This window comes from Vicugna pacos, chromosome 35, assembly GCF_048564905.1.
Source record: "Vicugna pacos chromosome 35, VicPac4, whole genome shotgun sequence".
NCBI classification, from domain to species: Eukaryota; Metazoa; Chordata; class Mammalia; order Artiodactyla; family Camelidae; genus Vicugna; species Vicugna pacos.
The window spans coordinates 18,991,661-19,017,268 of NC_133021.1; the positions used below are offsets into that span (position 1 = coordinate 18,991,661).

The following is a 25,608-nucleotide window of genomic DNA, read 5'->3' on the forward strand; positions in this document are numbered from 1 at the left end:
GTGCCAGCAGCACACTCCAGTGGTGACAACCAAAATATCTGAGGACATTGTCAAATGTACCCTAGGGGCCAAATCACCCCTGGTGATTGGTGTCCAGCTAGCTGTCCAAGTTGCAAGGGGCACTAACCCAGCAGAGGGAGTATATGGGGGCACGGGGTTGTTACACTTGAGCTGAGGGATTAGGAGTCATCTACACAGTGAGAGAGGAATGGTGTTGCAGTCGGAGGGAGCAGTGAAGGTGTGGGGGCATGGTTGCCTAGCTGATTGGAGAAACTTCAAGAAGAGATGATAGCCAAGAATAGCCCCTCCCCTGTGCATTATGACCTCTGACAAGCAGAGAAAACGTTTGTCCTCTTTTGCCACTGAAGCGAGCTCTGTCTCTTTGTTTCACGAACAGAATTTTCTGCAAGAAATGTCAGAATTCGGTGGCCCCAGCCTTTGGTAGCGCTGGCGGAATGGTCCAGATGATGGGTCCTTCTCACGACTCTCTCCTGGTTGTGGGGCGCCTCACTCAAGTTTGTTCTGGGTTCTTTCTTCCTGAACCCCTTCTGTCACCTTTCCTTGGGAAGCAGATCACTGTCATCACTAAAGTGATAGCCACGCTCTTGGGAAATACTAGCTTCTGTCTAATCGTGCTCATCATTTTAAAATACCCACCCTCCACTTAGACTCCCAGGCTTTTCCTTTGAGCCCTTGCCTTTGCTCCGCAGCACTTCTCTGCAGTCCTGCTCATCCTTCAGTCTCCCTTCCTGCCCTCATTACTTGAGCATCCCATTTGCATACTCATTTGCTCTCTGTCTTTGGGTTTCAGAAGGTTCTTTTATTTTCTTCTTGGGTCAAAATGAAAATTTCAGGGCATCAAGTCGACAGCCCCTACTTGAATCAGGCCAAGTTCTCCAGAGCATCAGGCCTTGTTTTCTTTCTGAAACAAACTCTGATCTTATCTGGATATTGGACTTACCTTAGCGAGTCACCACGCTTCATTGGGCTTTTTTGCAATGTGATATTACGGAGAGACCTTGATTCATGGCTGCCGATTTCTCCTGGGGAAACCAGAAGGGGTAGGCAGGGAGCCAGCCCTGGGGGCTTGGCCCAGAGCCACACTCTCCTAGGCTAGAGGGGAAGGGCTGTTATCGCTTCTTGGACTCCTGCCTCTAGCTTGCCCTGCAAATGTTCCCAGGGCCCCCATCTCTGCTTTGCCCACATCACTTCCTGCTTGGGCTATTGCAATCAACTCCCAAGTGATCTCCTTTTACCTTGCCCCTTCCTTTGCCATCTCTTCCCTTCAGAGAAGTCAGAGTACATGACAGGCCGGGCCATGTGGCTTCTATTTCCTAGAAATGAAAATTCACCTCTCTGGTCTTCAGAGCCATCCACCTTTTCAAAGTACCTCCTGATAAAGTAGTCACGCTCTACACAGCCTCTTTAAAGACATCTCTTTAAATGTATTTTCTGATTGTCATGCATTTCTCCTCGCTCCTCTCTTCACCCTTCACCTGCAATGTCCTCCCTCCTATTATGGGCTGAACTGTGTCCCTCCAAAATCCCTATGTTGAAGTCCTAGCCTCTGGGACCTCAGAATATGAGTATATTTGGAGACAGGGTTTTAAAGAAGTAATTCACTTAAAATTCAACCTGTAAGGTGGGGCCTCATCCAGTATGACTGGTGTCCTTACCGGAAGAGGAAGTTTGGACACAGACGTGGACAGAGGGAAGACCGTGTGAAGATGTAAGGAAAAGACAGCCATCTACAAGTCAAGGAGAGGCGACTCAGAAGGAGCCAATCTTGTCAACACCTTGATCTGGAGACTTCTAGCCTCCAGAGCTGTGAGATAATAAATTTCTGTTGTTTCTGCCACACAGTGTGTGGTACTTTGTGACAGGGGCAGCCCTAGCAAGTGGATACACCTCGTATTTCTCCCCACTTAAGATGAAGTCCAAACTCCTCACCATCCCCTGGGAGACCCTGCACCATATGGCTCTGGCTCTATCCCCTCTCTCGTCTCTTAGGTGTCTCCTCTTATTCCCCTTGACCCAGACCCAGCCTCCTTCCTCAGTCCCCCTCTCTTTTCCAGGCCTTGCCCTTCCTTTTCCCAACACTTTGCATGGCTATTTTGTTTAATGTTCAATCCCACCTTCAGGGTCACCACTTCAGAGAGGCCTTCCTAGACCACCTATTTAAAACATGCCACATATATTCCTTCTTAAAGCGCCATGAACTTTTTCACCATAGCACCTTTAATTAGTAACTCTGTATATAATTTTTTATTTATCACCTTCATCAAGTCAGGGACAGTTCACTCGGGTGTATACCTGGCTCAGTGTCTGGCATGTAATGATGCTCAACTAATATTTGTTGAGGAAATCAATCTTCACCTTGTCAAAGTCTCTTTCTAGGCCTCAGGGTCCAGCCCCAATCCTACTTCCCTTCTTAAAATAGCCTTATGATCCCCTACATCCAAGAAAAACTTATTATCTTGATACGTCTCTGTAACATGCCTTTTCTGTCGTGGTGATTAGCACCACCTGACTTTATGTGTTGTGTGAGGGTTTCCATCTCTGCCCCACATCCTCCCACGCTGGACCACACACTGTGCATCTCTGCATTGCCCACAGCACAGGCTGGCACAGGGCCCAGAGCTCTGGAGGCCTCAGTAAATGCATGTGGACCCAAAATGATCAGAGAAAGGGAGGAATGGTGGAGGAAGTGAGTGGCTGGGCTGGTGACAGGGATAAAAAGGGTGTCCGTGCCCTCTACAGCCCCCAGGGAGAAGGATGACAAATGTCGCATTGCCAGGGAGGGTTCCGGGGTAAACATCGGCTGTGGGTTGCAGCCACAGAGCAAAGTTCTGTGGCTGAGAAGGGGGGGAGTCCATTGGCCTGGAGCCCCAGAATTATGGAGGAGCCCAGAGTCTCCTCTGCTCAGCTGTGGGCTGCAGGGGAGGGCTGGGGCTCTGCCAGCTCCTTTCTCTGGAGGAGAGGGGAAATGCCCAAGCTTAGGAGCCTGGGCTTTCCCCCAGAGAAGGCCCGCCAACAGCCCCCACCCCTCAAGGCTGCCACCCACTGATGGCCCAGCCAGTCCCTCCCTCTTCTCCAGCACCGGGAAGGCCAAGACTTGGCTGGCTGAGCCCTTTCTTTTGGGGGCTGGGCCTGGACAATGAGAAGCAAGGAGCCCCCCTCCTCGCTGCTCGGGAGACATAAAGCAGGCCTTTCACTGTGGAGTTCTGGCCACTCTGGTCGGTCCTTGGCACCCAGGGAAGCGGTGTCAGGAGGGGCGAGAAAGCCCCCGTGTAGGGGGTGGGGAGGGGGCCGGACGGTTCTGAGGAAGCTCACCGGCCCGGGGCCACCGGGCTGGCTCCCCAGCTGCGGGATGAGCTCATACAGGGAAGCCTGAACAACTTGGGGTGGAGGAAGGAGACGGGCATCATGGAAGCTGGAAGATCGTGGCTCCAGGGGGCAAGTTCTTCTTGGGGAGAAAGGACAAGCGTCTACCCCTCCGGCCCTGTCCACCGCCTTCCCCACTCGGGGTCGACAAACCCAGAGCCCTTTCTGTGCTCTTTCCCGGAAATTCCCAGGCCCCACCGACCACAGACCATTGCCCCCTGGGCTCGAGGACACCAGAGCTCCGGCTTACCAACGCCGCTAAGCCCCTAGCGCAGCCTCTCCCGGTGCCTCGGGCAAATGGGTGGGTGCTCACCCGCTAGCGCCTTTCCGCCGCGGGACGCGCAGGCGGAGACCTCCTCCCAAGGCCCTGCCCCTCGGCGTCCCCCCAACCCCCGACCCCGCGATACCCCTCCTCCCCCACCCAGCAGCGTCTGTTCTCTTCCGCCGAGAGTTTAGCGTAGACAGTGAAGGAGCCATCGTGACTGACAGAGGAGCCTAGGAGAGACCAGACGGAGACGGCGACCGAGTTGGGGTGGGGGATGGGGTGGGGACCGACTCTGAGTCCTTGGGGCCTGGCGGCAGCGGCGACTAGAAAGAGGTGGGGAGGGGCTCACGCCATTGGAACAAAACTCGTCTGCTTTGGGGCCATGGCTGGGAGGGGGAGGGTAAGACAGAAGAAGCAGGGCCCAGTTATTTAATTTTGAGGATAAATTGTACAAGTTACTCTTGTACCGTCCTTCCACCGTCCTTCCACCAACCTCATCTACCACCCCCATCCCCACCCCCTACCCAAGCGCACACACGCTCTCCTCTCTCCATCCCGAGGTTTTGCCTTAGGGTAGGGCAAGAAGCTTACAGAGCCGAACCAATGAGAACCCCCACCTCCACCCCCACCCCACCCTCCCGTTCTTAATCCTTACTCTAAGCACACAGATCCTACTCTTCGAATGGGGTAGGAGGCTACTGCCAACAGGGGCTGGTAAGCATCGCCCCCCGGCCCAGATTGCAAGTTCAAAGCCACCACCCAAGATCAGCTTGTAAGAACCGTGACTTGGGGAACCGCCTCCTTCTTTGGTTACCTTTCCCGAGACAGTATTTAAATTTCCAAACGTGGAAGAGGCGTGTGTGTATGTGTGTGTGTGAGTGCCTGTGTGTCAGTATCACTGTGTGTGCGCGCGTGTGTGTGTACGGGGGGGTGTATTAATGGGTGATCTTATAAATGGAAACGAGAGGACTGAACTTAAAAGAAACTGGTCAATTGTAAAACAAACAGGAATAAAGAACCCTTTAGATGTAATTTGTGGTTTGTCTGGAGGTGGAGGTGGCTCTGAAGAGGAACACCCTCCCCCAATATTTTTTTCCTTTCCTGCGCCTCCACCCGCAGCATTTGGAGCGGCGGAGAAGCGGCTCCGGAGTGATTAATCCGGGGATAATTCAACCCCCGCCCCGCCCCTCGGCGCGAACCCCGCGAAGCGGGATTGGAGCGAGTCATTTCCGAGAGCGCAGCGCGCCTCTCCCCGGCCGGGCGGACACTTGGTTCATTCCAGCCGCAGAAGCTCAGGGCTCCCGAGTACCGGGATTTTTTCCGAGCAGAAAAAAGCTCCAGAGCTCTCCTGACCTCCTTTCTCCCCAGCGGCGAACTGAGCCTCTCCCTCGGCGCTGCCGGCCGCGCCATGCCGCGCTCGCGGGGACGGGAGCCGGGGCGCTGCGGCTGCCCCGCGGGGAGGGCTCGCGGCAAAGCCGGGATTTCGGCGCTCGTGCCGGGCGCAGGGAGCCCCTGGGGCCGCTCGCCGCCGCCGCCGCCGCCGCTGCTGCTGGGCTGGGGGCTGCTCAGCGCCTCAGCCGCCGCGGGTAAGTCCGGCTGCGCCGGAGAGCCGGCGGCCACCGCGGGTCCCACCCAAGCCCACTCATCTCCGACCCCGTCCCTGTCCCTTCCTCCGCCCTCCCCCTTAACCTCCCGCCCTCCCAAACGCCCACCCTCCTGTTCATCCTCGCCTCTGTCGCTCCCCATTCTCCCCTCACCCTCAACTGTCCTCACCGCCACCCTCACTCTCACTGCTACCCACAACCCCGGCCGCAACTTGGCGGGTTCCGGCCGGTGTGGGGGCCTGGGAGAGAGACATCCCCGCCCGGGGTTGCGGGGCACTGGGACCGTGGCTTCAGTTTCTTCAGCCTCCCAGCCCCCAAGGCGCTAGGCTTTTCCCCGATAAACTTTCCTGGAGCCCTCCCCGCCTCCCAATCCTGGTTGGCACGTCCTGGGTGCTGGAGAGGAATGGCGCTCCCCCTCCCCATTTCCGCGTCTGCAGAGTCTGCCCTTCCCTGCCCCCGCCCATTTTCTCCGGACTGAAGCCCCGCGCCCCCGTCAGAGCCGCCCGGAGACTGCGGCCGCCACCCCTCTCCCCAAGTGTCCCCCTCCCTCGGCGCTCTGGGCTAGGAGGGGGTAAGGTGGGTAGGGGTCCCGAGCATGCTGTGCCAGAGGACTCAGGTGGGGGCTGGAGGGTGCGGAGCGACCGGCAGGCAGGGGCGGGGGTAGTGCCCGGGGGCGGAGGAGGGAGTGTCGCCGCCAGGCCCCGCGCCGCCACATTCCCCTCGGTTCTCACTCCGCGCCAAAGTGCCCTTTCCCGCGCCCTGCTGCAGCCGAGCGCCTGGGCTGCTGCAGCGGCGGCGCGGACGGTGGGACTTGCTCCCGGCGACCGGGTCAGGGAGGGGGGCAGGCCCGGCGGGTGCGGGGAGTCCCGGAACTTCGCCGATGTCTGGCTGCAGCTTGCGGACTGCGAAGGCACGCGGACCTTCGAGAGAACCCAGTCCCCACTGGGGACCACTGGCCTTGTCTGGTGCCCTCCTACTTTATCCCCAGCACGCCTCTGAGACTCGGCTCTTAGCCACAGCCTAGAAAGTTCCGTGTTTCCGGGTGGGGACGGGTCCAACGGGCGATGCCTGGGGCCGCATTTTCATTTAGCACGGAGGCTGACACCCACTAGGAGAGAAAACCCGTAACACCTGCTGCCCAATCTTGGACTTAGGGCGCCTCTGGCCTGGAGTCGTGTTGGTTTTTAAAATTTACTTACTTATTTATTTAGTTTTTTAAAATCACTGACTGAACGTTTGAAGGCTTGGCCTCAGCGCCTCAGCCACCTGGGCCTCCCAGGGCTCCCTTTTTGGAAAGTGCGACCCTTCCTTGGCGAGCTCTTCGGTCTGCTCCGGGCTCCAGGATCTTGTGAACCCGTCCCCGCAAACCGTGTCGCCAGCAACTTGGCCGGAGATGTTAAGGTTTTTGGTCAGAAAGGGCGCCCTGAGCCAGCCCTAGCTCTCCCATCCTTGCTTGACCGGACTTTCTCAGGTTCTGCTAAGAGTCATAGCCGCCGATACCCAGAGAGGGGCGCCCGCGGTGCGCGTGCCTCGGAGCTCAGGCCTCGCGCACACCCACACCCACTGGGTGGCTGCACTCTTAACGACGCCGCTGGTCACCCAGACTTGTCACATGGGCGATGGGGGTACCGCTGCTACCGGCTGTGAGGCCTCTTAGACGTTTGTCCAGGTGTGGACCCTGCTCTGGCTTAGCAGACCTGAGATTGCCCCTAATACCATCCAACTGGTTTTCTGGCTAGATTTGTCCCTGCCCCCTGGGTATGTCATGCCCTCAGGGAAAGTAAAGGGCCGACTCTCCAGAGCTTGCACACTGCTGGGCTGTGCTGGAATCCTGCCTTGTAGAGGTCCAAGGGCTTGCAGCTCTTTGGTCAGCAGAGAACTTGGGGTTGGGGATGCAGAGTGCCTTGGGGGAGAGAGTCCTTGCTCTCTGGTGGGCCTGCTCTGGCTTCCCTGCTCTGGCTTCCCATGCTTGCAGTGCATTTCTTTTTAAACCCTTCCTGCATATAGATGTGCTGTTTGGCCTTGCAAGCAGCAGAGATTTGGAAACGGACTTGGTGACAGATGACAGCAAGATTTGGCACATTAGAGGGGGAAGTACATTTATTTTGTGTTCTCTCCACACTGTTGACTTTAAGAGACACTCAGGACTGAGCCATCTCCCTTCCTTGGCCAGTGAAGACTGGATAAAATGAATATAGGATATGAAAGGGGGAGCCTCCTTACCCTTTTCATCTGTGTCCCACCCCCAGCCTCCCGAGAGAGACCTGCTCTCCCTTCTTTTGTTTCCCCTTGGCTTATAAACAACTTAATCTTTAATAGAAAACAGGCCAACCAGACTGCTTGGCCCTATTGACCTTTTTGGCTATCATCCCATCTTTCTTTCTCTTTTACAAGTCAACTCCCTTCAAAGCGGTCTTCAACTTGCTTTATCTGCAACTATTCACTCCCTGCCTTCTGGCTTCTGTCCCCAGAACTGGAACTCTCCAGGAAAGATCATGGGTGACCATCCTAATTGCCAAAGCCACCTACTTTTTCTTTCTTTTTCTTCCTTTATCTGTGACCGTGAACAATTTGGATTACTTCTTTCCAAATTTCTCTTCTTTGGGCTTCTGGGACACCGTGCTTGGCTGATTGTTCTCCTGCCTCTTGGCTGTTCCTTCCCAGTTTCTAATAGTAGCACTTACTCCCTCCTGAAAGTGTGGTTTCCTGCACCTTTCCGTTCCTTATGCTTTTCCTTATTTCCTTTCACCACTCTCTGGGTGAGCTCATCCAGGTCCATTTCTTCCACTTCCACACTCTGAAGCTTCCAGACAGATCTCTCCTGCCAAGATGCTTCTCCTGATATATGTCTGTTGGCTTCCCAGCCCACGGAAGCTCTGGATCTAAACAGCCCATATATCCGGCTGACTCTTGGATATCTTCACCTAGATGCTTCCCTTCCAAAGCAAACTCATTAGCTCCTCACCTAAACCTCCAGGATCCCCCACGTAGGCTGGTGGTACCTGGAGCCGCCCAGTTACCCAGCCAGGAACCTTAGGGTTGTCCTCAACTCCTTTCTTATCAAGTGGCCGTCAAGTTTTGTCAGTTTCATTCTCTTACTTGTTTTTAAGCCTCGCTACTTTTCTCTGGATTGAGAAGCTCTGAGCGTTGAGAAGGTTGTTATGCTCCCCGTTTCCTTAATAAGTCATTTAAAACAAAGGCAATATTAAACTGTAAGTATAAGGAATTCCGACAAAGTTCTGATTTTTCCCATGCTAACCACTTCATTGCTTTCAAAAAAAGTCAAATACCAAATTCTTAAAAAAAAAAAAAAACAGCAAAAAAACCCTCCCTGCTTTGCTTGTTTCTGGAGGTCTCTTACAAACAAGAGCACTGACCATCCCCAGTGTCTGATGACAGTACTGGTTGAATTGTATTCAAAGTAGTTATTTATTTGCCTCGCAGATTGAACCGTGAGCTTCCTGAAGGCAAGGACAGTGCTCTATTTCTTTTGGTATCTCCAGCACCCAGCTCAGGACCTGGCATAGAACTGGTGCCTGATAGATGGTGGTTAAATCAGCAGATGATTTATAAAATATATTTTTTCTTGGACAGTTTTCTAGGGACTGATAAATGTAAATCAAGAGTTTTGGGGATCAAGGAAGCCAGATGACTTGCCGAAGTAATGAGATGACAAAGGCACCTGATCCCCAGTTGTTTCCTCCACCCCTGCCCCAGGACCAAATGCCACAGACTGGTAAGATAGCATCTTAGGTTCTAGAACCAGTGCAGCAACAAGCCCTGGGTATACACCTGCCTCCACCAAGGAAAAACACCAGTGTATGGACTTGAATTTCCATTTTTCATCTGCAGTTGAGCTGTGGGCTTATGGTTTTTTTTTTTAAAAAATAAGCTGACTACAGCAGAGTGTTGACCATATCTGGGGTGACTGTGTGGCTTTGTTGAAGGTGAGGCTAACATGATGTGTAAGGGCCCTGGAGAACCAGATGGCTGGGGCTCGGCCACTACAAGGTTTGGGTGTGTGCAGGAGAGTCCAGCAGGTGGCTTCAGCGACACCACCTTGCCTTACGAGTCTCACCTGCTTCTGTTTCACACACCATTGTCACATCATCAGGATTAAGGGAATCTGATGACTCAGCAGAGTCAGATGTTCCTTGTTGGAAAAGTAGCTGATCTTCAGACCTCTCCAAAGCTCAGGTTGCCCACCCACAAAAGGGACTAGTCATCCCTGCATTTTGGAAAGGATTAGAAATCAGAAGTGCAACACGCCCAGAACATGCCTATTGAATGTGCCCATTAAGTGGAAGATGGGGCTGGATCAGGAACACTGAGGACAAAGGACTGAGGCCAGGAGGTCTGTGTGCCCTCACAACATTCCTCTCCACTCTCCCTGCTCAGAAAGCTGTCCGGGTTCCCAGGGGAGTAACACTAATAGCTGATGTGCGCTGAGTTCTCACCGTGTGCTGACACCGTCCCAAGCACTTGCATGTATTAACTCAGTCCTCACAGCAACCCGGTGATGCTAGCAATATTATTGTCCCCATTTTATACACGGAGAAATAGGTTCAGAGAGAACATATAACTTAGTGACACAACCATTCAGTGGCCATGCCAGGGACTGAAGCCAGGTCTGCCTGATCCTGAATCCTCTACTGGTAATCACATTGTTATCTGATTTCTAAGGAGATCCAGCTGGTGCTACAGTCCTGGACTCTTTATTTGCCCCCAGGCTGCCTGTCTCGGTCCCGCTTTTCTCGTTGGACTGCCCCCATCACTTCTGCTGTGCTGCTTTTGTGCCCTTGAGGCCTGGATCCCAAACCTCTACCTCTTCAAGCAGCCGTGGCCCATCCATCTCCCCCACAGCTCTTGTGGGGTGACTGCAAAATCATCCTTGATTTGCTTCAAGTCCTAAACACGCATCTCAGCCGAACTCTGCTGTGGGCTCTCACAACTCCCCAGGGTGGCAAACTCCTCGTGTTGTAAAACTCATCAGGATGTATGGGAAAGCTGAATGAGACAATGCCCACCTTTATTCCCTGAGACTCTATGAACTCCGGCGAGCAGGGTGGCCCGGAGCACAGCACATAGCAGACACTCAATAAACACCTGTTGAAAGAATCAGGCAGGTTCTTGGAGCCCCAGGCTCCCTTCCCTTCTGACTGCCCTCTTGGGCATTCCCAAGGCAAGGGGCTCGGAGGAGAGGGCAGTGGTGAAGGGGCATGCATCTCCCAGGTGGGAGGCACATGACTAGGTCCTTCTGCATATGACTAACAATGGCTCTCCTTTACTGAGTGCTGGCTGAGTGCTTTATAGACATGACCATTCAGTTCTCACAACAATGCAAGCACTATGATGTCATATTTGAAGAGACTGAGGCTCAGAAATTAAGCCTTTGGCCAAGGTTATAGCGAAGCTAGGAGAGAAGGCGGGATTGAATCTCAGGGCTACCTGATTCTAGGGTCCATCCTTTTAATTCATGAAAAACGTTGCATTCAGGGTGTGTTAGATGCTGCCTCTACTACTGCGGCTACTCCTACTGCCCACTTGCTTTCTGCAGCAGCCTCTTATAATTATAAGAGGAAAAGCTCTAATTCTATGTCACTCTAAGATGCCACCATATGCATCAGCAGGAGTCTTTCCTCTTTGCTCCTCCCACTGAAAACACGATCCCTTAGAACCTGGCCAACTCACCCACTGCCTGTGCTCCTCTTCCTAGAGGGGTAAACAGGGAGTGCCCTCTAGCTCCCCCTAGAGGTGGGAGTATGTCACTGACACTGCCTGTCTTGGGTTTCCCTCTGAGTGAGCTACGGCCTCCAAGCCCTCCTCTCTGCCTGCCGCAGAGATTTTTCACGACAGCCGGGGAACATCTGGGTGAAACCTGCAAATGGAGAATTGTTTCAGAGTTTTCCACCTCACAGAGACACTGTCTCAGGATTCACTGGCTTTGAATAGAACTTGGCTTTCCCTTGGACCCACAGTAGGCTCTGCAGTGTGGGCGTTTCTCAACTTGAGAATGATGGCGTGGTTCTTGGAGCTCTTTCCTGGCTCTTGTATATTAAGAGAAGCGTGAAACTCATATTTGTTTTCTTTCTGGATTCTTGGGAGCTCAACCCCCTTGCCTACCTTTTCATACCCTACCTTTAAAGATGAGACTATGTTTTTTTTTTTTTCTCCTGTCCCACCCAAATACACACTTAGCTCTTAGATCTTTGGGGCCCTTTGGCTTTCTTGTGTAGTTTCACATGACACGAAGAGTGGTGATGCCCTATATACAATCACAAATGAGAACTTTGGCCAAGCAGGGGATTGGAGAGGAGGGAATGAAATGGAAGATGATGGGGTGGGATTGGAGAAATAGGGTAATACGAGGTGGACTGAGATCAAGTAGGAAGGAGTGAGTTGGGGTGAGACCAAAAGTGGATTGGGATGTATTGGGATGGGATAGATAGAATGAATTGGGATGGACTAAGGTGGGTAGAGGAATGAAATGGAATAGGACTGAGTAAAATATGCCTGGAGGTGGGATTGAGAAGGTGAGATCTAGAGTATTCAGGGGACTGACTACGATAGGACGGACTGGAGTCGGGTAGGAATGAGTCAGAATGGACTGGGATGGGATGGGATGGGGGAGTTGGGTTGGGGTGGAATGGCAATTGGGATATGGTGGAGTGGAGGTGAATGTGTTGTGGTGGGATGGGGTGAGATGGGGGTAAGTCAAGATGTATGGGGGTGGCTTGGGTTGGGTGGGTGAATTGGGATGGGGTACTGGGAGATATGGTGGGATGATATAGCCAGTTGAGTGGGCTCCATGAGGAGATGGGAAATGAAAAAGGGCACCAGAAATAAGTTAACCTGCTTTACATTATTGTAATGTCTGCATCTTCCTTCCCAGAATCCCCCAGTTCCTTATTTGCCTGAACTGTGAAATTTCCTGCAGATGGGTAGCCCTTGGTCCCTGCTCCAGTGTAGATCCTAAAATACTGGCAACTCCACTCTCCTGCTGTTGAGGGTCATTCTTCAGGGAGAAATTAGAAGTCCTGTGTAGCCACCACCATGAACCCTATCAGAGAAGTATGCCAGGCACATGCCAGGAGCCCCAGTGCATCTCGTGACAAGCCCAGCATCAGAGAAGGGCACTGTGCCCAGCCTAGAGCTGGTGGGATGCCTGTGCCCACAGAAAGCAAAGCTCTGGGTGGTGGAGGGATTCACCTCCGTGGCCCCCTCTTTGGAGGAGTCTTCCCACTGGAAACTGCCTTTCCCTTTCTACCTGTTTGGTTCTGTATTGTGGGAAAGTTTTAAACTGAATTGATCTCTAAGGAGATGTCAGTCCTACCCTTGAAAATCATCGTTATGAGCAACTCTCATGATGCTAAAAATAATGTATGTATAGTTAAAACTACTGAGAATAACAGGATAACTCTTAAAATTGATTTGAGAATCTCCCGTGTGGTCTGGAGCAGAAAAAAGAGCTCATATTGAGGCACAAATAGCCCTCCTTCCTCCCTGCCCATGTCCCATTTATACTCAATTAAGTGCAGTTATCATCCAGAAACCTCAAAAAATTGTGTGTCCATCTTCTTGGTTTTCAAATGGAAAATAGAATAAGGTCCATTATTAAGGAGCTCCATCTATTTATTGATTGAAAGTAAGCAAGTGTGACAGTTGTGAGTTAAAAGGGAGAAAGCAGAGACTTTGGAATTGAGACCATTTGAGGTACAAGTGTATTATCAGAGACTGCGCAGACATTTTCTGCAGGATGATTAATGGTCCTTCCAGAGATGAGCAAGTGTGGTAGGGTTGACTCAGGCCCCTGGAGGTTCGTCTGTGGGTTGCTGCCTGACTCCCCACCCCAGCCTGAATCTTACTTAGCACCTACTGACCCTCACTGCTCCCTCCATCGTCATGTCAGGGGTAGGAGTCAAGCATGGAGAAAGGCTGAGAGATTGGGTGAGGCTCAGTGATGATATGTGGGCGTCTGGCACGTTACTTGGCAATAAGAATGAGGTGAAAGTTTAATGATTCATTTTCAATCCATGGTAAAATGTTCCTAGCTTGAAAACTGCCACCTCCAGGCTGGCATCCCTCCTCCCAGGGACCTGTGTAGCCCTCTTTCCCTGGCCCTTGTCATTGGTGCAGTCCTAGAAGGGCTGACCCACAGCAGATCCATGGCTGGAAGGAAAATGTTCTGATATGTTTTGATATATGTCTTGAAATTTGACCTGAGAGTCGGGAAACTAGTCCTCCAGCCTTGGCCATGCCTCTTCATCTCATTTCATCTTCCTGGGCCTGCATTTCTTTCCCTGTAAAATGGGGATAATAATACCCACCTTGTCTGTGTAATGCTGGACTTAGAGGCTCTTTAATCAACAAGACAAAAAGGATCCAGAGATTTTAGGATAGGTCACTAGTCTAAGATCCATCCAATGGGAGATCCTGCCCAGTGGCCAGGCTGGCTTGACATTCCAGGGATGCAAATCTCCCCACTTCTGTAGACAGCCTGCCTGGCTAGGCTTCAGGGCATAGGGGTAGTGGGTGAGGGAGGATGGACTGGCTGAGCTTCCTGGCCCTGGTCCATTCTTACCCTCCAAGTGGCTGATCCTGAGAACTTGAAAGAAAGAATACAAACAATTCCCATTTACCACCCATCAGACGTCTACTGCAGCCTCCCCTCTCCCCGCCCAGCCACCCGGGGCAGCATCACTGAGTCCAGTCTCTGGGAGCTGACTGCTGGGACTTCACTTTCACTAACACATCCATCCAGGGGACAAGATTTGCCCTGAGGCCTTTGAACTCTAGTAAGATGAAAACTCCTTGTGTTCGAGGACCACTGGGACTCACATCTCTTGTGTCGTTTTGTTCCAGGCAACATGGAGAGAGGAAAATATTACAAGGATAGTTTTCCCCTTCATGTAGAAGACACTGTTGGGTGTTTTTCGTTTTCTGCTTTTTTTTTTTTTTTTTGAGCATGACACTTTATGATCATCTGTCTACAAAAGGCTCCTCTCTTTATTTTATTTGAAAACTTTTCTTCCCTTTATCCCCAACCCCAAGATTGTGATTGCCTTCCCCATCGGTAGCCACTCTAATATTATATGTATCTTGAAATATGCATGGATCTTTATGAAATATGTAGGGTTGTTTTGTGTGCCTATGTGAATTTACATAAAGGATAGTAAACTATAAATTTCATCTAATTTCTTGCTTTATTTATTTAGCACTATGGTTTAAGAGATCTAGCCCTGCTCCTTGTCGGTGTCTAGTCCTGCATTGCATTGAGTTGTGCATCCATCACATTCTGTGTATCCCCTCCCCTGGGAATAGACCCCTGGCTTGTCTGGAGCTCCTCCCAGCTACGCATGATGTTCTGAAGAACATCCTTGTTCGTGCTGTCTTGGGACCCTGTGTGAGAATAACTGGGCTATACAAGTGGAGGATTGGGATCCCTGGGTTAATGCTGATTTTCCAGTTCTACCATAATGTTTTCCAGAAAGGTTGAGCTAGGGCTCATTTCCACTAAGAGTGCACGAGAGTTTCTGTCTCCCCATGTCATTCATCACCAGTATCTTATATTGTCCACCTTTCTAATTTTGCCATTCTGATAAGTTTAAGGTGCCATCTCATTGTTTTGTTTTATTTTGTGTTTCTCTGATTACTAATAAGTTTGAATATCTCTTGTATTCTTGTTAGCTGTTTGAGCTTCTCATTTTGCGAATTGCCTATTCATATTCTTTGCTCTTTTTGGAGGGGTAGGTAATTAGGTTTGTTTGTTTGTTTATTTAATGGAGGTACTGGGGATTGAACTCAGGACCTCATGCATGCTACGCATGTGCTCTGCCACTGAGCTATACCCGTCCCTCTTCTTTGCCTATTTTAAAATTGGACTTCCTCTCTAATTTACAAAAATTTGAGGTCGATTCGCAGAAGTTCCTCTTATATTCCAGATATTGCCCTCTGTCAATTTTAGAGGTTACAAAGAATGTCTCCCAATCTGTCATCTGTTTTGTTTATGATGTCTTTCTTTGGACAGAAATGCTTCATTTTGATGTTGTCAGATCCATCAACGTTCTGTGGAAGGCAGAAATCAGGACATATGGGAGTACTGATGAGCTAAGGAGGAGGGTGGGTCCCCAGGCCCACCAGGGTTCTCCCTCCTACAGGACTGGCTCTCCGTATGGAGGACTTTGAGGAGTCCCAGAGTCTTCCTGTCCATATGGGCTCCCAAATCCTATAGGATGTCTTTCTTCTGGCTCAAGGCCCTGTGTTTTCAGAAGGTACCAGTTAAAGTACAAATTGATTACTTGATGGGCGCCACATTTGGAGACTGTGAGGGATTACTCAGTCCTTTTGCAGGCACCTATGGAGGGTCTGTGCTGGGTCTGAGCTCCCAGATGCACTGGGGACCATAGACAAGCTTCAGAGATAAGGGTGTGTAAGAGAGGCAACTGCCCGCATGTTCATAGCAGTATTATTCACGATATCCAAAAGGTGGAAATATCCAAACGTCTATTGACGGATAAGAGGATAAACAAAATGTGGCATCTATATACAGTAGAATATTATTCAACCTTAAAAAGGAAGGAGATCCTACATTCTACAACATGGATGAACCTTGAAGGTGTTGTAAGTGAAATAAGCCAGTCATAAAAGGATAAATATTGTATGATTCCACTTATAGGAAGTACATAGAGTAGTCAAATCCATAGAGTCAGAAAGAAGAACGCTGGTTTCTGGGGCTGGGGGTGTTGAGGGGAATGGGGAGTTTTTGTTTAATGAATAGAGTTTCAGTTGTGCAAGATGAAAAGAGTTCTGGAGATGGATGGTGGTGATGGTTGCACAACGTGAATGATCTTAATGCCAATGAACTGTACACTTAAAAATAGTAACTGTTATGTTATTTATACTTTGCCATGATTAGAAAGAAAGAGGGGTAACTATCCAGCCTCAAGGGGTCAGGGAGGGCTCCTAGAGCAAGTGATGTTTAGGTTGAGACTTGTGGGGTAGACAGCAGAGAGCAGATGGAGAGAGGTAGCAGGGGAGGTATTCCTACAATGGAAACGTATCTACACAGGCTCTTGGTTGAGTGGAAGCAAGTCATGTTCAAGGTCTGGGAGAAGTTCAGTGTGATGAAGGTCTGCTATCTGAATAAAGACAATGAGGAGTCTGGAGGGTTTGGAGCAGGAGTGTGACCTGATCAGCTGGGTTGGTGGGTGCAGGTCTCTGAAGGAACAAGGTGACACTGAGGGTAGGGTGTGTGTGAGGGCCCTGCTGGGGAAGGCAGATCTGGGTGTGGGTGCTTGGAGCCCATGGGGAGAGGTCAGCCAGAAGGAGATGAAGGCATCCTCTTCCTTCCTCGTTTTTCCTACCCAGTCGCCTGCCTTCCCGGAGAGGGTGAAACATCTGATAGAACTGTCAAAGATCCCTGAAACCCCCGCCACACATCGGGATTGTAAGTCACACTTCTGTTAATCCTGCCTCAGTGAGAACATCCCACAGCTTTCTTCAAGGAAGGAAATAAAAATTGTTAATCTACCTGCTTGGAGATGACTCCACAAGCCATTCCAACATATCTTCTGGTGGGGAGACCTGCTGTATTCTGCCTGGTCCAGGTGCCCCTCAACGTTTTGGTCATTCTACCTCCTCTGTTTCACTCTCTTTTCCTTTCCCAGCCTCTCCATCTATCTCCCATCCCTGTCATCTTCTGCTCCCTGCTTGTGCTGTTACTTCCCCGGTACCAGGACTCTTCACTCCCCACCCCCAGCCTCACCATCAGTTTGAGCCTTTTCCTGAGCTTTGACCCTGTTGCCTCCACCCCTTCCTCACCTAGGACCTACCCTCTCCATGCCTTTCCATTAACCAGGCTTCAGCCCAGCAGCTCTGTGAATCGGGAGAATGTTCAAGGCATTCAGCTACTCCCATCTTAGGGCCAGAGGGCTGGGTCATTGCAACATTCACTGAACACCTAGCGCAGTGGCCCTGGCCTGAGGGTCAGGGATACAAATACCATGTAAAACCAAGTGCCTCCCCAAGGACAGTTATATGGGAACTCGAAGGGAATAGAAGAGGGGGAGGGGTGGCAGGACAGGCTTCACTCCAAGAGTGAGTAGGCATCCTTTGGAGGCAGGTAACATGTGGGTAGGAGGTCCCACGCAGAGGGAGTGGCCTGGGCCAAGGCTTAAGGCAGAGAGCTGTGTTTGGGGGATGTCAAGTTTGCATCTCCCTGCATCTGAATCATCATCTTGGAAGCTGGAGGTTATCCTAAATTTAGGGAACACTCAGACCTCATGCTGAGAGCTGCACATTCCCCTCCCTAAACCTGTGACACTCCTAAGAAGGTGATCGTTTTGCGGTTGAGAAAACTGAGATTTAAGGAGATTAAGTTACTCACTCAAGACCATATAGCCAGGGAGGGAGAGAGTCTGGATTTAAACCTAGCCTGATTCCAGAGCCCACAGCCTTAACCTGCTCTGTACCCAGGTTTCTCGGTTATAAATATAGATTCCTGGGTCCTCCCCTGGTCTTCTGGATCTGAGTGTCAAGGAGCAGGGTATGGAGGCTGCATCTCTAACAAGTTCCTGTTATTATTATAATTCACAGTAGGTCTGTCCACGAACCTCTTAGGCACCCAGGTCTGAGATGGACCTTCAACCATCCACTCCTCTGCTCACCTTGTGATGACCCTGGTCTTGACCTTGCCCAAGAATCAACAGATGAAGGGCTCCCTGCTCCCCTTCCCTGCTCCTTTCCTCTCAGCCTTGCCCTGATGGAGCTGGGACCCCAGAGGTGACCAGATTAGTGCTGTTGAGATTAGGCAGCCCCCAGAGGAGACTGGGGAAACGTACTAGCCCCACGAGCCCACATTCACATCCCTAAACTGCTCAGCACACTTAACAGAAGGCCCGTGGGTCAGGGTGGGCCTGACAGCTTGGAGCTCCTGATTCACTGCGTCCTTCCACCAACCTCTGATTTGATAGGTCAGAAAGCAAGGCACTCAGGGGAGTCTTATCCTCCACTCCCTTGTGTCCTAACTCCTATTATTCCAGATTTAATACTCAAAGAGCAGACACAAAGCACTGAAATGCTGTTTTTCCGGGACCTGTCGTAGGAGGCAGCTGGCATCTTGGGACGGAGGTGGGGTGGCAGGCTGAGGCATGTCTGCCCGGCAGGGTCAGGAGAGACTGGGGAGGAAGCCCCCAAGGGTGGGGCCGAGGACTCCAAGTTTGGTCCTGGCTGAAGCAGGACCCAGCCGCCAGGGGAGGCACCCTAGCCCAGTGGAGGGACACTTAGGGAGTCTGTGGTCTCTGTGCGGAGCCAGGGACTCCACAGGCAACAGAGGCCAAGGGCCGGTTATGCAAATAGGGATGCTCAGACAGGAAGTACGAGACCCTGGGAGTCCAGGGTGAGGGGGTCATGCATGCATTCGTTCATTTGGCCAAGTGTTTCTTGGGTTTCAGAAAGTGAGGTAAGGACTATTAAATAAGTGCCCTGGGAGAAAAAGATTTCATGATCAGATGAATTTGGGAAACACTAGGCCCATGGTTTCCAGTGTGTGTTCCAAGGTCTTGCCAGGAAGCTTCTTAGAAATGCAGCTTTGCAGTTCTGTCCATAAAGGTCAATGTTTGCCTGGCTCTGAGCGCACAGCTCTCCTGCCCCTTTGTCCACATAAATCCGTGTCCCACCGACAAGAGTTTGGGTTCTTTAAGGCATCTCCCTGTCCTCAGCCCCTAGGACAGTACCTGGAGTGTGGCAATGCTCAGTCAATATTTAGTGAGTAAACGAATGCTCATCAGGTGGTCATCAGGACCAGTTCAACTCCCTGGAAGCCACTTTCTGAGCAGCAGAGACACAGTGCAGATTTCCTTCCTGTTTTCTGTTGCTGAGCCAGATGACGGTAGATTTCCCAGGGTGAAGGATTGCCGAGAGGTGGGGGCAAGGGGGCGGTGGACATTTTTGATGGAGAGCAATGGGATAGCTGCTCTGGCTCAACCTGTGTTTCAGGAAGATCCTGATGTTGCTGAAATCTTTGAGTTGGAAGCCATTGTTTAAATTCAATATTTTGAGAAGTGTTAGCCATTAACACCTTAGTTTAAAAAAATGAGCTGGTTAGTCTGGAGACATTAGGGTCAGATAGGGTGGTGAATGGTAGATTGGGTATATCTGGACCTACCCCATGTCCCCAGGCCTCAGATCTTGAACCCAGAAGTTAATCTGACTCAACCTTGCTCCTCTTTTTCCTTTGATTCAGCTCTTGCTGGCCTCTCCCCCTCAACTCAGTCCCTGATGTATCCATCCTGCCCCTGCCTCTGGGCCACTCTGAACCACAGGCTCCATCTTGGGACTGTTCTCATCTCTGGGGCAGCCTCACTCACTTATTCTCCCAAACAACCTTGTTTCCTACATCCCAGGAAAATTGACATTAAGACTGTATGAACCCTGCTGCTGACTTTGAGTAGGAAAGCTCTAGGGTGCCATGCCCTGCGCTACCCAGGAACTCTGTGGCCGTAATTGCATCCTGGCTCCTCATTTCTCTAACCCCTCCCTCTGTTTCCTTTCTATTAGCCCAGAAACACACTTTGTTTTCAACTTAAAAACACACTAAACAACACCCCTTCCTTGGCTCTGCACCTGCTTTTGGCTGTCACCCCGTTTCTCTCCTTCTTTCCCGGTCCTGCTTCCTGAGAGAATGTCCGCCAGTGCATTTCTCAGCTCCCGTTATGTCATCTGGCTTCCACACTCCCCACTCTGGGGGAAGTGCTCCAGCCCAGGGCGCCATGCAACTTCCTGTTTCCCAAATCCAAGCCTCTCTCTTGGCTTCTACACCTTTCTCAGTCTGGCCGCAGCCTGTCTGTTGCCCTTCTGTCTGTCCTGTTGCCTCTTCAGCATCTGACACTGACCTCACTCCCTTCCATTTAAAACTGGCTGTCCTATTGGTGTTTCCGGTCTTCGGCTTTAGCTGACTTCTCTTTTTATTCTACATTCATTTCTCCCTGTGACTTTATCCTGCTATTGAAATGCTGAAGAATCCACACATCCTGCATTTAGGTGAAGACTTTACCTCTGAACTCCGGATCCACACACCACCCAGGTGGTCCATGGCCCCACACTCAGCAGGCCGTATACTGAATTCTTCCTTTCTGTTGTCACCTCTATCACATCCCTTGACCCCAGCAATCTGACCATCTCATATTCTTTTGTGACCCATCTCCATGCATCTTCCTAAGCCAGAAATCTGGGAATCATCCTTGAGTTCCAGCCCTACCCACTCCCTTTCACTCATCAAATCTTGTGGATTCCACCTCCCAAATAGCCCCCCAGCCTTCCTTCATCCTCACTGGTGCTGCCGGGGCTCGGGCCCCACCCTTTGCTCCTGGACACGTGGGACCCAGCATTCTGGCAACAGCAGTGGCAACGGCATGGTCTGCCACATCCATTCTTGTCTTCCCCTAGTTGGTGGCACATAGTTGGGTCAGAGAGGTAAAGAGAGTGGCTTTACTCTCTGGATGGACGGGGCAGGACAGAGACTGGTGAGAAGCTGGCAGCCCTTGAAGAAGCAGCAAAGACTCAGGCTTTTGGGATGAGGGAGCCTTGGAAGGAGTTTAAGCTGATATGCCAAGGACACCTGCCCCTAGCACTCCCTCCCTTCTGGGGTTCTGATTGATGGGATATAAGGACAGGGAGTGCTAGTTGAGAGGAAGAGAAAGTCCTGATTCATTTATTAATAGCCGGGCATGTGTCTGATACCCCTCAAAGCACAAGCCTTTGATCCACCATGCTGGAGAGCGTGGCTCAAGTCTGAGCCCCGAGGTGCTTTCCGCTTTCCATTGTGAGGGTAAATCTTGGCAACTGAGCATGCAGGATCATCTGCAGAATTAGGATTGGGACAGGGTCTGCAGAGTACACTTGGTGTCCCCCTCCCGGCCAGCTCTCAGCATGAGAATGACGGGCCCGATCCACCTGCTGGTTTTAGGTAGGACCGGGGGCATCTGGTGGGCACTCTTTGACTTTCAGTTCAGTGCCCCCGCCTGCTGGTAAAACAGGGCCTGACCGGGGGTGAGGAAGGACAGGGCAAGGGGCAAAACTGCCTTCCGAGCCCTCCTTAGCAGAGGGGAAGGGAGACGCCCCCTCCTCTGTGTGCTGAGACCGCCGAGGTGGGAGGAAGGGGCCCAACTGTGTCACGACTGGGGATGCTCTCCCATTTTCTGAGTTCCTCCCGAGAAACATGTATTTCAAGGCACCGTTTCCACCAGACTCTGTTTATCAGAAGGGGTGTGGATTCTTTTCCCCATTTTCATTCCTAAAAGACCTCCATAACTGCCAGTTGTTTCAGTCTGTTGGCCCTGATCCGCCCTCGTCCCCTACTTCCCACCCACCCGGAAACAGATACGGGAGACTGTGTCGATGGGCCAGAACAGGTTCACTGCAGAGCCGGGCCTCCTTCAGATCTGCCCCTAGAGTAAGGAGGTAGAAGCCACATCCAGCCCATGGAAAGCCAAGCCCCTCCCTTCTGCCTCTCAGCTCTCTGTTTCAGCACCCTAGCCCCCTTCCCACCTTCTTGCGGCCTCGGCCTGCCTTTATTTCCCACCTGTTGTCTGAGTTGAGGTCGTGAAATGTTCACTCTCCTAACTTGGGTGATTCTGATCTTCAGCCCTGGGAAAAAGCATCTTCTTGGGAATTCGCTTGAATTCCCTTTATCTAAGGTTGAGACCACACCCATCCACTCTGCCAAACCCACCTCATTGCACTTCCCCTTCCCTGCCTAGGGGCTAAGTTTCTCTTGCAGTAAGCAGAAGGGCTGGGGAAGCTAATGTCCCTTAATTGTCAAGCCTGTGGGGCCCCCAGAGGCCCTTCACTCCATCCCACCAATCAGAATGGACGAACGGCAGTGTGACCTCAGCTGCTTGGGATGAGATCCAGCCCAAAACAGACACTTGGCATTTATTTGCCTGTGCATTTTGATCGTGGGTAAATGCAGTTTCTGTTAGGCTCTTTGAAGTATTGAAAATAGCTCACAAACTCTCATTACTGCCTTTGAAGACCCCTAGGGGTCTGGGAACCTCTGGCAGGGCACGCTGATCTTGTCCGATTCCCCCTCAGTCCCCTCCCCGCCACACCTTTCTTTCCTTCTCAAGTTTGGAACCAAATGAGTGAAGAACACAAGAGGAGTCAAATGGAGAGATCAAGATGTCAGCTCATTACCGGTAGAGCTGATTAGAGAATGTGGCTTTGGATATTGGCTTGTTAATACATCACTCTTGAATAGGAGAAATTTACCCACCCATTCAAGGGGACAAGGAGACAACCTGGGGCCTCCCTGACAGGGGCCAGGCCTGTTGAACTAAGTTTAGGGAGGTGCAAGGTGGGTGGGGCTCAGCTGAGTTTGCCAGGTTCTCCCCGCAAACTCACTAGTTAGACAGGTCGCTCCCCTCCAGCGTGGAGAAATACGTGTGCTACGGTACTTTGTCCCTTGGGGCATAGAGTGGGAACTCTCTCCCGTCTATGGAGACGGGGGTGGTGGGGGCGAGCATGTGCTCTCCTACCTGGTCGTGGTGGATCTGGGCCAGAGCAAGGCAGCATCCCCTGCAGCTGAGGGGAGCTGGGGCAGGTGTGACTTGTCCCACCCGGGAGGGGTGGTCAGAGCCCGCCTACCTAGGGTGCAGCCATAGATGCTAGCCATCCTTGGAGATTTCTCCAAGCCCTTAACCAGACTGAGACGAGATGTTGACTGAGACATTGATCGTCTGGCCTGCTTATCTCTGTGACATAGTTAAATAAGAAAATAAATTGTTCATTTTTCTTTTCCCTTCATTGTCCCCTGGAAGAGTAGACAGAGAATGTGCTTCATCCAAATGAATTGTTAGGAAATAGGATTGCTGTTTAAAATGCATCTGCTATGGAGTCAGACCTGATTCTCCTTGGTTAACTCCTTGATAGAAACTGATGTCCGATTAGGGCCGGGCACCATACATTTGCTTTGCAGATGAAGGACCAAACTTGAGTGGAATAATAGGTCCAAAGCAAGAGAAGCAGGTGGGGGGTGACGAGGAAAGTTACTAGCATAACAGTAGCAATGCCAAGACTTCTTCCTTCTTTCCTCCCCTCTCCTTCCTTCCTTCCTGCTTTTTCCCTTCCTTCCATTCATCCAGCCATCCATGCATCCATTCAATTTCATGTTGAGCTCCCACTTTGTGCCAGATTCTGTGTGGGGTTCTGGGATCTAGAGGTGATGACATATATGGTGTCTGGTGTCTGTACCCCCATCCCCACCCCCTCAGCTTTCATTCTTTCTAATGTATCACCACTGGGGTGGGCAGAATAACCAAATGTAATTTAAATGCAGTGTAATGTGTGTCACAGTAGAGTTTAGCACGGGACTGGGATGGGGATTAGGAGAGCACAGAGGAAGGACAGAAATCCAACCAGGGGCCACCAGGGATGACTTCCTGGGTGTACTTTGAAGGTAGAGCCAGCAGGGTCCAGTGGGAGTCAGTCTGAGGGAGACAGAAAAGAGGAATCGGTGGCTTCTTTACCTGGTGGCTGTGTTGGTAAAGGGCTGAGGCTGCCTCTCGGGTGAACATGTGTTTCCTGAGTAGAGTGCCTGCGAGATTCTGATTCTGTGTTGGGCACATCTCTGTACCCAGTCACTGGGCCACAAACCCCCACTGAGATAGGTTGTGTAGTTATTCCCATTTTATAGAACCAGAAACTGAGGTTTGGAGGAATGAAATGACTTGCCCAAAAGTCATATAGTAGAGGATGGAGCTGGGACTGCTGCTACCACACATCACCACCCATGTGGGGTCTCTTGAGTGTTTCTCCAGCTATTTCCACCACAGCACACAACCTGGTACCTCTGGAGAGGGTTCAGCACTGACACTCATCACAAACTGTTTTTTTTAAATAATAATGGTGATAACATTGTCTTCATGTCTGCAGTTCCTACTGTGAGCCACGGTGCCAAGCATTTTATATGCACCATCTAATTTAAGTCTAACCACAGGCTTGTAAGATAGACGGCATTATTTCCCCCATTTTGCAGATGGGCAAACCGAGGCTTGGTGATGTTACTAATGGCTCAAGGTCACACATGGTTGGTAAATGTTGGAGCTAAATTAAACCCTAGGACTGATGACCCCAAAGCTCATGGTGCCGAGCAGCACATTATTAACTTCCTTTTGTACCATTTCACACAAGAATGGAAGGAAGGGGCCATTCTAATCTTGTATCGCCTCCTGCACATTTTCCAAGCCTCAGTTTCCTCATCTGTATAAAGGGGACAGTCATCCCTGCCTGCCTTGAACAAAGATGGTAGCAGATTTACCAGGGCCTTGTGAAGGCCAGATTTCATTGAGCCCATAAGGTGCTTGTAGCTGAAATTCAGGGCTCTTGTCTCCAGAGGGCTGGGTGTCTGAGAAGAGACTGAGAGGTCAGAAAGGAGCCATTTGTGGACCTTGGCTCCAGGAACGAGTTGTCTGATCTGATCATTCAAATCCATCACTTCTTGGATGTGCACAGATGTGGAAGTTTACCACTGTCTTTGGAGGCAGACGGGGTGACTGGGACAGGATGACCCCTGTCTCTTCCCCGAAGGCCACACAGCAAGAGAAGGGTGCAGAGTATCTGCTCGGGGACACTTTAGAGCTCACGTTGATGGGCCTAGCTCTGTGCAGTGCTGCCGAGGTGGACGGATGCTGTTCCCACCTTGAGGAGCTCACGTTGCCGTGGGGAGGCACACATGGAGCACCAGTGTGACACCCAGGAACCCGGCAGTCATCCCTGAAGCTTCCCTTTTTCCTTTCTTCACCTCACTGTCAAGCCACCGGCCAACCCTGTTGGCTCCACCTTCAAAATACAGCCAAGATCCACCCCCTCCCGCCACCTCCATCACGCCCGGAGTCCGAGCCAGCATCTCCTCTGCCTGAAGCTCTGCAGATGCCCCTCTGCAGTTTCCCTTCTTCCACTCTTGCCTCTTGCCAACCCAGTAGCAGAGAGCTTTGAACAGTGTTGTCAGATCATTCATCCCGCCCCCCCTCCCCGCTCAGAACCCTCCGGTGGCTCCCATCACATTCAGGAATGAGTCAAGGTACTTTCCCCTTCCTTGCCCGTGGCTTCCTGCCTGATCTCATCTCCCCTGAGACTCGTCCAGCTTACTCTGCTCCGGCAGTGGCTCCCCTGCTGTTTGTGAGACAAACTGATGGTGGGTCATTTGTCTTGGGCTCTGTGTCCCCAGATAGACAGGTTCAGGGGCTCCAGCTCAGAGGTCGCCTCCTTGGGGAGGCCTCTCGACTCCCTGATCCACAGCTATGCCCTCCTTTTCTTACTCTGCATTGGGTCTCCTCATAATCCTTTTAACTGCCTGAT

General features: G+C 51.3%; 1 protein-coding gene across 1 annotated transcript in view; it reads left to right on the forward strand.

Annotated features, from left to right (window-relative positions):
• The first annotated feature begins 2,695 nt into the window (after positions 1–2,695).
• The window catches only part of LOC140691411 (uncharacterized), a 118,327-nt gene continuing 95,414 nt past the window's right edge, over positions 2,696–25,608 (forward strand). Inside the window, exons 1-2 of the mRNA XM_072954978.1 lie at positions 2,696–2,707; positions 4,769–5,235. Coding sequence (XP_072811079.1) covers positions 2,696–2,707; positions 4,769–5,235 — 479 coding nt within the window. The remainder of the gene's footprint in view (positions 2,708–4,768; positions 5,236–25,608) is intronic.